This window comes from Cynara cardunculus (genome assembly GCF_001531365.2).
Source record: "Cynara cardunculus var. scolymus isolate 2C chromosome LG 4, CcrdV1, whole genome shotgun sequence".
Classification (NCBI taxonomy): Eukaryota; Viridiplantae; Streptophyta; class Magnoliopsida; order Asterales; family Asteraceae; genus Cynara; species Cynara cardunculus.
The window spans coordinates 7,272,747-7,285,212 of NC_037531.1; the positions used below are offsets into that span (position 1 = coordinate 7,272,747).

The window sequence follows — 12,466 nt, forward strand, 5'->3', positions numbered from 1 at the left end:
TATTTAATTTAATAATATAATTTTTTATAAAGATAATAATTAATTATTTTGTTAGAACTCAATAATTATATTAATTATATTTTAATTTTTTTATATTTTAAAATGAGATGTTTATTCTCTATTTGATTATGTTTATCCACAATTAGTTACACGAATTCAAACATGAAGTTTTAATAAGTTGTACTTACGCACAATTTACTTGTAATATTGAATTTTAAGTAATATGCATCAATAAACAGTACTTAATGCATAAAAAAATCGGTTTTTAAGAGTTTTTGTCGAATGCTTTATAATATAGTATAGATTAAGAGTTTAGAAGTTTGACGATTTTAACCCCTCAACAATTACTGATTGTTATTTGAATACGGTACAATTTGGGTAAGCATAAAGTACAAACACGCTATGTACAATTCTACCAAAAATTCATTTAACTCAATTTTGTACGAGTTAACGAAACACGGATATTTTAAAACTGTTCATATGCTCTCTGTTAGCCCTTAGTAGGAGGAACCAAAATTAACAGCTAGTTAATCTTCTTCGCCCTAATAAATACACTGAATCGGGTTCACTGTTATGTTGGTTAATGATCAACCACCTTCACCCAAGACACCCAACAAATATAAGGAAAGTTTTGCAATAAAAGAAACTGCAGGGATCAAATACCAAAAATGAGCGAAGCAAATGCAATTTTCTAATTGTTACAAATATTTGTCACCAGTTGGGCCAAGCTCAATGTGATTAAAGCCCATATTGCCTTGAGGCCTTCAGACCTTTACCCCCATACTGTTCTTGGTCTCCTTCAGCCGCACAGCACTTCCATAGTTCCATTCACGAGTTCACGGAGACAGCCGCACAGCACTTCCATTAACAGGTATTACATCCCTTCACGGCTTGTCGATATTTTGATTTCTCTCGGTTCGTACAAAACCCTAACGCCTTAAATCCCACGTTTTTTTGGTGGAAAACCTAATCGATCCAATATCTCGATGTGTAGTTTCGTGTTATGATTTTTCAGCGTTTTCTTAGCTTCTTTACAAACTGCAAATAGCTTCTTTAGCTTCCGTTACTCATGTTGGCTCATCTGTGGAATTGATGACAAAGTTAGTTTGCTTCTCATTAGTTTCATCTTTTGTTACTCATGAATCTTGAGACAACGTACTTGATTTGGGGGTTTGCAAATCTAGCTTTGATCGGTGCTACTAATTTTCCAAGTACCTGCACTAAGTTTGATTTAGGGGATTGGAAATTTCTTATAAAGTAATGTATTACATTTTTTTTCACTCTGATTGTTATTTCTTGTTTGCAAATCTCTAGTTCTTGTGAAGCTACCTAAATTTAAATAATTTTACTATATAATAACTGGGGCACTTTGAGGTGTGTTTAAACTCGGGTTAAACTGGAGTTCGTAGTTGATGGCAAGTACGTCTGTTTCAGAAAAAAAGATAAAAACATGCTTTTGACAAGAACTTGCAATGACAGTGAATGGCAGAGTGACTTACTCAACTTAACACAAAGAAGCAAAACAATATTTTCAGTGGATGCATGCAATACTTTGGAACATTTCGAAAATTAGATTTCCAATACCCTGTCTGATCTTGGTGCCTTTTGTGAAATGTATCTGTGGTGGTTTGTCCAATGATTTGTCTTTACCAAGTAGAAAGCTGTTAGTAATTTTTTTTAGGGGACGTTGATTTGATGAAATGGTTTTAAGGGGTTTGGTTTGATGGAATGGTTTTGAGGGATTCGGATTTTATGGAAGGATTTCAAATTGGAGGGATTTGGATTTGGAGTCTTTGGTTTGTAGGATTTGGAATGGACTTGAATTCTAGTTTTTTATAAATAATTTATAAAAAAATTTATAAATAATTATAAAAATAACTAAATTACCTTTTTATTAATTGATTATTTCAAAAAATGTTTTTAACATTTAAAACATTATACATACAAATCCTATGAAATTCTGTTGAAATACCAACACCACCCATGGGATTTCAAAATTCTATGTTTGTGGGATTTCAAGTCCTCAAAATCCTTCAAACCAAAACATGGGATTGGAATGGAATTCAATTCCAAATCCAATCAAGTCCTGCAAACCAAATGGGATCTTAGGATATTATGCTGCTAGAGTGAACGAGGCTACCCCTGTCCATGGAAGTAGATTGTGTTTTTGTCTAGTTGTTTGTAACAAGATGACACTAAGTTTATCAAACCCGACCAATCCAACTGAACCCAACCCACATAGTTTGGGTTGTGTTGGTTTATACTTTTTATATGCTTTGAATGGGGTGAAATTTTACTAACCGTAGTCATTGAGTTGGGTTGGTTGTTCATATGCCTCTAAACCAGCAAACCCAACCAATGTGTCCCCAAACGACAATCATCTCAATCTTCACGAGTGCATAATCAAATGACTTGATGGGTTACTTTTAAAAGTGGGAGGACTAGTCTTGTAAAAGTAGTTTTTGCTGTTTAAGTTTTATCTAACATAGTTTCTATTACCCTTGTGAACTATAAAGACATTCTCTCTGGAGACATTAGGGTTCAGGCATAGGCGGTGGAGATGCTGGAGTTCCACAAATGTAGTAGCAGCTCAGTGGAATGGAATCCGTCCCCAATAGTTGCTCTAGCCACCAGCATCGACGAATCTCAAGTTGCCGCCGCTAGGGAAGATGGCTCTCTAGAGATTTGGCTTGTATCTCCTGGTGCTGTTGGTTGGCATTGCCAACTGGTATGCTTCTTATGCTCATCTTCACCTTCTTCTTCTTGTTATCATTCAGATTCCAAAGTGTTATTTTCATAACAAATTCAGTTTTTTGAATATATTTCATTGTTATAGACGATACAGGGTGACCCTAATTTGAGAGTTTCTTCACTGGTATGGTGTAGTTCGGGTTCCAGTGGCTTAGCGGCCGGTAGATTGTTTTCATCAAGCATTGATGGATCAGTCTCGGAGTGGGACTTATTCAACTTGACACAGAAGGTTTGTCTAAATTTTGTAATGCAGTCCGTATTTACGCATTTAGCTGGTAGGGGAATAATATCATATTTTGTGCAATGAAAATTATATTTATGAGATTTAGTGAGCATATCTGCTGGTCCCTGCTGCAAATAACTACTTGGAAAAGGAATTGCTTGAATGGCGAGTTTTATTGTGGTGTCTTGGAACCTTGGCTAAAGCTGTTTTGCTAATGCAGTAACCAATATTTAAGCTGTTAATAATCGGCAGCAACTGGCTGAAACTGCAAAACGTATGAGAATCACACTTTGTTGATGTTACCTTATTGTTTGGAATTGAAGCCTTGCCTTACTCAGACTGATGCATTTATAAAATGACAAAAACATTTTTCATGGAGCCATTTGTGGTTTTTGTTTTGGTGAATGGCAGTTTGTTTCAAGATTCGGTTCCTACACTCCATTCCCATATCCCTGTTGGCTCTATTACTTGATAACTGTTTCCTTTAAGTTAATTTTTTTTATAAAATCTGATTTTTCTAGTTTATCTAATGGCAGGTTGTGCTTGATCCTATTGGTGTATCCATCTGGCAGATGGCTACTCATCATTGGTGTAAGCTGCAGGTCAATACAAAACAGGATTTGGCTTATGTAGAAAATGGACATGTCAGTGATAGAACTATTTGTGATGGTGATGCCACCAGTGACAGTGAGATCGAAGTCGACTCACTCGAGTTATATGAGGATCCATTTACTGACAACACAAGTTTAGCAATTGCTTGCGATGACGGCTATGTGCGAATATATAATATCTCAGACTCCGATGAGTTCACTTACCATAAATCTTTGCCAAGGGTCAGTGGTGAGATAGCTGCCTCCTGTTCTGGGCACTACACTTTGTAGTTGATTATTCTTGTCACTTACTGTACTTCCTCATTCTCTATGCAGGGCGTGTGTTAAGTGTCACCTGGAGTCCAGATGGAAAATTGATATATTCAGGGAGTAGTGATGGGTATGTACTTGTAGTCAACTTTTGCAAATTCGCTTGCAATTTATCATGATGCTTTTTGTAAGCGATATGCAGCTGTTACTAATTTTTATATATTGATATTCAATTAATTTAAATGTCTGATTTTCATTACTACCATAGCAAGTAAATCATTAATTGTTGGCTTTTATGACAAGTTCAGGATCATAAGATGCTGGGATGCTAAATCGTTGCATGAAGTACACAGGATCACTGTTGGTCTTGGAGGTTTAGGTGGTGTGTCTGAACTTTGTGTATGGTCTTTACTTGCACTGAGGTAAATGGGGATTTTTGTGTGAGTGGTCACTGTTAATTATACGAGGTTTAGCTTAGTAAATCTGTTTTTATATTTGTCGTTTCAGGTGCGGGACCCTTGTGAGTGCAGATAGTAGTGGCAGTGTTCAGTTTTGGGACAGTTTACATGGAACTCTCTTGCAAGCACATTCCTGTCATAAGGGTGATGTTAATGCTTTGGCAGCTAGTCCTAGCCATACAAGGGTGTTTTCTGCTGGATCAGATGGGCAGGTACTGAATATCACTTTGTTATAGAAAATTTAAAGAGATTTTTTTTGTATCACGGAGCAAAATTTAAAGATATTTTAAAGGAAAAGGTAGTAACATGATCTTGTGGAGAGTAAAATAAATCTAACCAAGCGAACTTCGTATATCTCACCTAGAGGTTGGGTGGGGTGGGATAGATCTATGCAGACCTTGCCATGGTGGGGTGAGTGTGAAGTCCAAAAAATGTGTTCTTGTTCACTGGCTGTATTCCGCAATCACTGTGTGTATATTTTTTGTATGCTGTATTCTAACACGAAATCTCATTGTCTTGTGAGACATCTCTCCTTTTGCTTCCTTTTTTAATCAAAAGTGTGTGTTTTTTCTTAAGCTCTTATATTATTTCTCTTTCATCTTCATTTACTCGGTACATGAAGGAATCAGACAAGTGATGGAGATTGCTTTTTAGTGCAAATGTCATGATATCTCTTAGTTGATTTTGATGTTTTATCATGATGACAATAATTTCTTCTTTCAGGTTATACTATATAAGCTCTCTGGGAATGCCGTTGGTTCTGCTGGTGATAAATCTTCTTCTACACAGACTAAAAAGTGGGTCTATGTTGGTTATGTTAGAGCCCATACACATGATGTGCGAGCCTTGGTTGTTGCTGTACCCATAAGTCATGAAGGTATGCCTTTGTGCTCTTGATTGACTTAATGGTGACCATTCTTTATTATTCTTATGCCTTCAACACATGTTCTCTGACAGATCTATTACCTGAAGATAAGATAAAAAGAGCCCGGGGTAGTAGGGTTAAACCTCTTGACTTCAGTTACAATAAGTGGGCTCACACGGGCATTCCCATGCTTATATCAGCTGGAGATGACACTAAGCTTTTTGCATATTCAGTTAACGACTTCACACAATTCGCTCCACATGATATCTGCCCAGCACCACAGAGACCACCCATTCAATTGGTGTGCAGTACAGTTGACAGGTTGACTTATCTGCTTCTGGTCCAGGCCTCACACTGGTTAGATATTTTTACAGTCCATGTGAATAGAGAAGATGTTTCTAACATAGTTTCCGGACCATCTGGTGGCCTATCAACTACTGATATGGTGGCTCGAGTCAAGAGCAAGGGATTGCGGAAGATCATTTGCAGCTCTATCTCCCCTTCAGGGAGATATTTTTCCTATTCAGATCATTTGAAGCCTTGCCTTTTTGAGTTGAAAAGGAACGGAACTGGGAAAAGTGTGTGGTCCATAAGTAAGAGAAAACTTCCTTCATGTTTACCTTTTGCCCATTCCATGATTTTTAGCTCAGATTCTTCACGGTTAATGATATCGGGGCATGACAGAATGATATATGTAAGCAATGATTCTCTCTGTTATTATATGTGGACTTCTTTTCCCCTCTTGGGTGTATATTTGTGCATGTGTTTATAATTTACCTGGGACATGACTTGAATGCCACTTTGCATCTTATGCTCTTTATCAGACTTTTTGATGAGATCTCTTAAAATTCCAGGTTGTAGATGTTGAAAGTTTGAAGTTAACTCACAGATTCACACCTTGTCATACGGAGTCCGATGAAGAATTACCGCCTACTCAGCCTCCAATAACAAAGATGTTTACTAGTCTTGATGGACAGTGGCTCGCTGCTGTCAACTGCTTTGGAGATGTGTATATATTCAATCTAGAGACGCAAAGGCAAGGGGCTAGTGTTAGCTTTTTTTTTCATAGAAATTCCTTCCGACTTGGCCTTTGCTCTTGCTCTTCTAATGCAACTTCTGACATCAAATTGGGTCCCTGGTCAAGTTATCTTTTCTTTCCAGTTTATTTATATTTGAATACCTTATCTGTCTAGTATGTGAGTCTTCTTTTTGTGGGCAGGCAACACTGGTTTATTTCAAGATTGGATGGTGCCTCAGTTACCGCTGGAGGTTTTACTCCTCGAAATAGCAATGTGCTAATAATATCCACATCTTCCAATCAAGTGTATGCTTTTGACGTGGATGCGAAGAAATTAGGAGAATGGTCTAGACACAACACATTAATGTTGCCGAGAAGATATCAAGAGTTTCCTGGAGAGGTTATTGGGCTCACATTTCCGCCGTCTTTGAGTTCATCAAGTGTCATCATTTACAGTGCCAGGTAGTTGGATTTGCATAGTCTGAAATTAGCCAACAAGCTTATCGTAAATGGAGTGCATGCTGATTGTTTTTTCTTTTTCTTTTAGGGCAATGTGCTTCATTGACTTTGGGATGCCAATTGGTGGAGATGAAGATCATGAGAAAGTAAAGGGTCAGGATTCAACATTAAAGAAGTTATACAAGGGGAAACTAAAACGAAAGTTGATAGAGGTGCATGAGTTAGAAAGTAGAAAGAAGAATTTTGAAATTCGTGGTTTCAGAGAACCAGTGTTGTATGTTGGGCATCTTTCAAAAGGCTCTGTTTTAGTGATAGATAAACCATGGTTGCAAGTGGTTAAGACTTTTGACGCTCAGCCTGTTCACAGACATATATACGGGACATAAACCCAGTCTTGACCCGACAAGAGGTTAGGTTAGATTCAGTTTTGGTGTCTTCATTCTCTCTTATCAACTTTGGGGTGGGGATGATATTATGTTTTGTAATGTAGTAAAATTCTTTTTTCATGTACATTGGTTTCTCTGAAACTCGATTAATCTGTTTTGTCTTTGATTATTGAATTTATACCTTGTGGTTGTGTAAACACAATTTCATCCAACGTAGGTTCTTTCCATACATGTCTTTGTTTGCTGGAATCTGATTGTTCTTCCAGCAGGTGCTTACTGCTGGGATCTGATTTTTGACCCCATTTTGATTTGGTTATCTAAATTCATGTTGCCAAAGTAAAGATGAAAACATAGTTGATTGAATTAGAAAAAAATGGCTATATAACATCTGTCACATTTGCAAATTTCCATGTTTGGTCTAATGCCATGAAATTGGTTGGATCTTTTATGTAATCTTACATAAAAGATACTTCTATTTATTATACTAATGTTGTTAAGTTGTCAAAGGTGTGAGTGACAGGTAGTTGCTTAGTTGGAATGAGTGGTTGACAGATGGTTGCTTACTTGGGAATTCAGACAAAATGATTGAAACAGAACCGCCCCCTTATCTAAAACATTATCTTTCCTACCATCCCAATCCCAAATCCCAAATCCCAATCCCAATCTGAATCCCAAAATCTCAGCAGCCATGGCATTTGCAGGTACAACCCAGAAATGCATGGCATGTGACAAGACTGTGTATCTTGTGGACAAGCTCACTGCTGATACTCGCATCTACCACAAAGCTTGCTTCAGATGTCACCATTGCAATGGCACCCTCAAGGTAACTATGTATAATCATATCATATGTGGGATTCAATTGTTTTGATTGGTTGGTGTTGGATCTGTAATTATGTATGTTTACTTGGTTGCAGCTCAGTAACTACAACTCCTTTGAGGGAGTTCTCTATTGCAGGCCACACTTTGATCAACTCTTCAAGAATACTGGAAGCTTAGACAAAAGCTTTGAGGGTAATAATCATTTACATTTATTATTATTATTATTATTATCAATTACTTAATTAAGAGGATTCATGCATCAACATCACTACTTTTTTTTTAATCAGGCACACCAAAGATTCTCAAGCCACACAAAACCAATGATGGGACTGAGGTATAATTGTATACATGTATATATTCAACCTTCAGCAGGATTTATTTTACTGGTACAATCTTTTTACAGAAGCCAATGGCTAACAAAGTGTCCAGTATGTTTGTGGGAACAAGAGAGAAATGTTTGGGCTGCAAAAACACTGTCTATCCCACTGAAAAGGTAAATCTTTAAAACAAGTTACAAGGAGTAGAGAGAGTATTATTATGAATAAAATATATATGTTTCTTGTAGGTTTCAGTAAATGGAACTGCATACCACAAAAGCTGCTTCAAATGTAGTCATGGAGGGTGTGTCATCAGCCCATCAAACTACATTGCACATGAAGGTCGCCTCTACTGCAGACACCACCACACCCAACTCATCAGAGAGAAGGGTAACTTGAGCCAGCTTGAGGGTGACCACCATAAAGTTTCCACGTCATCATAATCTCAACCTCCTTTTACTATGGAAGAGACGGAACCCTGTTTTCCTTTTCCTAATCGACGTGGTCTTTTGTTGTGGATCAAGTATTGGAATTTGAAAGCTTGTTGCACTTATTACAATAATGATAATGTGTTGTTGGCTCATGTACCAGTTTAAATGCTAAGTTCCTATTAAGACAGGCTTCATATTCAAGTTACATCAGCTTATTGCATTAATCTGCTTGAAGATGTTACCTGTAATCGTGTGTTTCCTTTGCTTGAAACTTGTCATATTGTCCTACAGTTCAAATGTTCCAGCAACTTTTCAGCTTTTATAAAAATGATGAGAAACCCTGTCAAAAGCTTCATTTCCAATATAACATGAAGCTTTGTGTTCAGCTGTTCATAAAGCATATTCATTCTCCCTCAATGCTACTATCAACCTGCAAGTGGCAATACACAGAAATCTTGATAAAACAAAAGCAAAATAGCAGGGGAGATCAACATGAGTCCAAATATCTCTATAAAGCAGTATGAAAACTGTAATTCAGATGCAACGAAATCATTTGATAAAAGCGTTTCTACAAGTTACCAGGAAACTAACAGTAAAAATTACACAGTTTTATGACATTTCCATAACATAAAATAGCGCCTTTATTATGACGTACCTCTACACCGATGAATAAGAAGGAAACAAAAACAAATTTTGCATAGATACTGAAACTGAACATACTGTTAAGGAATTGACTTATTTATCCAGACAATCAAATATAGATCCCATATTGGTGAGCCTTGCAACAGAAAGACCACGTCTATGTGAGTTGCTACTCTAAGAAAGGACATATTAACTATTACAAAGGTTTGATTGCATCTAATAGGCATCCATCCACTGCGATATGCTTCAAGTCTATAATGTGATTATCACGAAGAAACCCAAATCCAAATGTTCCATCACCATACTGCCAAATCCTTCCCTCCACCTGATGAGGATTCACAGTAGTGGGGCTTGCCAATCCTGGTAGCACCAGATCATAGCTTGAATTGATGTACATGATGCGCGCCACATCTTCCTTCTCCGAGCACAGCAGATGCCCAGCTGGGAGAAGATGTTCACGAGTATCATATATATGTTCTTCTTCGGAAGAAAATGGAGATTCGAAAAACGTATTGTTTGAGGTCCAAAACACCGGTGCATAACTGGAGAAAGGTTTGCAGGAGTCCCCAATCCTTCGACATGCTATACCACCAATGTCATCATACACCACCAGATAGAAGTCCAGATTTGCCTCTTCACAGATGCCCTGTAGTAGTCAGACATGCAAATGAGTGCATCCAACTGACTTAACTTGACATCAATGCTAACATAAACAAGTAGATGCTGAATGAAGGTTTTACAGACACAGCAAGCAAAGAATTAGTTACAGAAACCCATTGAAGTTATAATAAATATATGCTTTCAAATGAAATGATTACTACCTTCCAAAGACCCTGCAAAGGCCTTAAAGTTGTAGGAGAGTAATTGATGATCTTAACGAAATGCTCAGCCTCCCATTTCTTATGTTTCTCTCTCTCTCTCCTCCTCTGCCTCCTCCAGGCTCTTTCTCTTTCTCCTCCAGGACTGGTCTTGTTTGCAAAGTAGCGATACATCTCAGAAGTTAACCTGTCTGGAGGGGATCCACTTTCTAATCCAAGCATCTCTTCATTTATGACATTTGCATTCCCAAAGCTAAGACCACGTTGTTCGATGACGATATGAAATTCCCCCATATGGTTCACATCCACGGAAACCAATTCATTTGAATGGGAAGTGGGTTCAAGAAAATTAACAATTTCACCTTTGGGAGAAATACCCATCCATAAAAAGGGGGTCTTTACGACGTTATAAGTACCGGTGTTGGAGGGTGAAACCCTAGAACCGGTTATGAAGGATGGACCCCACTCAAAGAACACCAAGGTTGGTGGTTGGTTTGAAATAACCCTGACTTGGCTTTGGATGCTGCTAAGGCGCCAAAATCCGATGAGGTTCTCGTAGTCATGTAGCGTTTTATAGAGATGCTTGAAGGTAATCTTACCAGAGCCCCATTTCTTGATTTGGGTCTTGGACCCCCATCGGCGATCGCACATTGAAAACCAGAGCTTGGAGTCGCTCCGGCAGAGGGAGAGGAACCGCTTGGAGGTGCAGGCGAATGAGGAGATCTCGGATGGAGTGAGGAAGGACAGGATGCAGAGCTGAACGTCTTCCGGGAATTCAGACATTGGGATTGTTGCTTCGCTTGCATCAAGATTCGCCATTTCGGAGGAAAAGGAAGAAGATGGTGGTGTTCCTTGGAAGAGAACTGGGATTTGTGCATAAAATTGGATCTCTCAAGTCCGAGATGAGAATGAAGGAGATTGACCCACCATCCTTATCGGATTTGCATTTTCTGCTCAAAACTCCCAACATAAAATGTATCTTAGTTTTTCTTGTAATTAACTAACTTTATCACTACATTAACCATCAGAGCAACCTGATATCTAATCAAGTCGTAAATTGTCAAACGGTAGGTATTGAGTTGATATTGGGTTACTATTATTTGAATCCAACCCAACCGGATGAACCCGATATCATTTTATTTTTCTTGAATTTAATATGATTGTTGAATTTCTATTAATATATACATTAGACAATTGAACTATCATATATGTTTTTCATATATACATATTTTCAATCTATTTACATCTCTATATAACTTATTCGTATATATGTTTAGTAACTGTGAACATACATATGTAAATCGAGAAAATTAACTAAATGTGATATACGTAAGAAATATGATTAAGTTGTATTAAATGATTGATGATGAAAAAGAAATTATAAGTAGAAAAATAACATATTCAAGGTTAGAAGAATATTTTAATGTATCAAAATATCAACCTGACTAACCCGACCAATCTGTACGGGTTGGGTTGAGTTGGGTTGCACTTTGGTTTGGTTTGAGTTAAGATTTTTCAAACAACAAACATTGAGTTAAGTTGTTCAAATGCCTTCGACCCAATCAACCTAACCCATGAGAACCCCTAACTGCAATAACAATATAATCAAGAATTTGATGGAGACAAATTTTACATGGACAAGAGAATTATCATTATCATTATTAAATCTAGTTATTATTTTGAAACTAATTACACCTTTGATGTTGCTAATTTGTTTCGCTTTTCATAATGGTCGTTAACAGGATTTGTTGACTTAAGGGCATTTTAGTCTTTATGTTATTTATTTAATTTTCTGCTAAAAACTAAATAAAGCTCTGGTGATATTCCCGCTCCTTCACGGCGACTACCTCCACGTCATAACCTCACCACTGTAACAACACTAAAAACTATCGTCACCGATCCAACTAAAATAAAAATATCTAAAAAAAAAGCCAATTAATGATCAAAACTAACAATTTTGAATAAAAACAAAATTGAAGTGACCAAATGGAAAAATAAACCAACAAACATTTACATGCTAAATGAATTTGAAGAAAATCAATAAAAATACCATGTGATTTCATAACAAATGCATATCATGTCACAATGACAAATAAAATAAATGTTAAACAAACAAACACACACAACACACACACACACACATATATATATATATATATATATATTGGTTCAAATGTTAACCAAGATTATTGTTAGAACTTTGTTAATCAATCTTGGTCATTGATTCTTACAATAAAGGGTTGTGATTAATCATGATAAAAAAATAAAAATTTTAAATTTACAATTTCAAAGAACATATGTGAACAAAAGGGAAAAAAATATTTAGGTAATTTTCGTTTTTATGTAACTCCCATATCATTAATTGAGAGTTACAAAATCAAAAAATCTCATTATATTTTATTAATTTATTTTTGTTAAT

General features: G+C 36.7%; 3 protein-coding genes across 6 annotated transcripts; 2 read left to right on the top strand and 1 right to left on the bottom strand.

Moving 5' to 3' along the window:
• Positions 1–794: 794 nt before the first annotated feature.
• Positions 795–7,194, top strand: LOC112511545 (WD repeat-containing protein PCN-like). 4 transcript variants are annotated; one of them, XM_025117215.1, is made up of 12 exons: positions 795–871; positions 2,517–2,728; positions 2,837–2,980; positions 3,511–3,814; positions 3,901–3,964; positions 4,143–4,256; positions 4,342–4,504; positions 5,016–5,169; positions 5,250–5,851; positions 6,012–6,193; positions 6,377–6,637; positions 6,723–7,194. In XM_025117215.1, the coding sequence occupies exons 2-12, from the start codon at positions 2,561–2,563 to the stop codon at positions 7,018–7,020; spliced, it is 2,454 nt and encodes an 817-aa protein (XP_024972983.1). In that variant the 5' UTR covers positions 795–871; positions 2,517–2,560; the 3' UTR covers positions 7,021–7,194. The 4 variants fall into 4 exon arrangements, with proteins under 4 accessions (XP_024972983.1, XP_024972985.1, XP_024972984.1 ...); XM_025117217.1 differs by having other exon boundaries at positions 2,846–2,980; XM_025117216.1 differs by lacking the exon at positions 795–871 and having other exon boundaries at positions 1,982–2,728.
• Positions 7,195–7,618: 424 nt separating this feature from the next.
• LOC112511548 (LIM domain-containing protein WLIM1-like) lies at positions 7,619–8,823 on the top strand. The gene is made up of 5 exons (XM_025117222.1): positions 7,619–7,843; positions 7,935–8,031; positions 8,127–8,173; positions 8,243–8,332; positions 8,405–8,823. The coding sequence occupies exons 1-5, from the start codon at positions 7,709–7,711 to the stop codon at positions 8,597–8,599; spliced, it is 564 nt and encodes a 187-aa protein (XP_024972990.1). The 5' UTR covers positions 7,619–7,708; the 3' UTR covers positions 8,600–8,823.
• A 436-nt stretch (positions 8,824–9,259) lies between these two features.
• Positions 9,260–11,026, bottom strand: LOC112511546 (F-box protein At3g12350). Its single transcript, XM_025117220.1, has 2 exons — positions 10,051–11,026; positions 9,260–9,875 (listed from the first exon to the last, which is right to left on the bottom strand). The coding sequence occupies exons 1-2, from the start codon at positions 10,864–10,866 to the stop codon at positions 9,426–9,428; spliced, it is 1,266 nt and encodes a 421-aa protein (XP_024972988.1). The 5' UTR covers positions 10,867–11,026; the 3' UTR covers positions 9,260–9,425.
• Between the last annotated feature and the right edge of the window lie 1,440 nt (positions 11,027–12,466).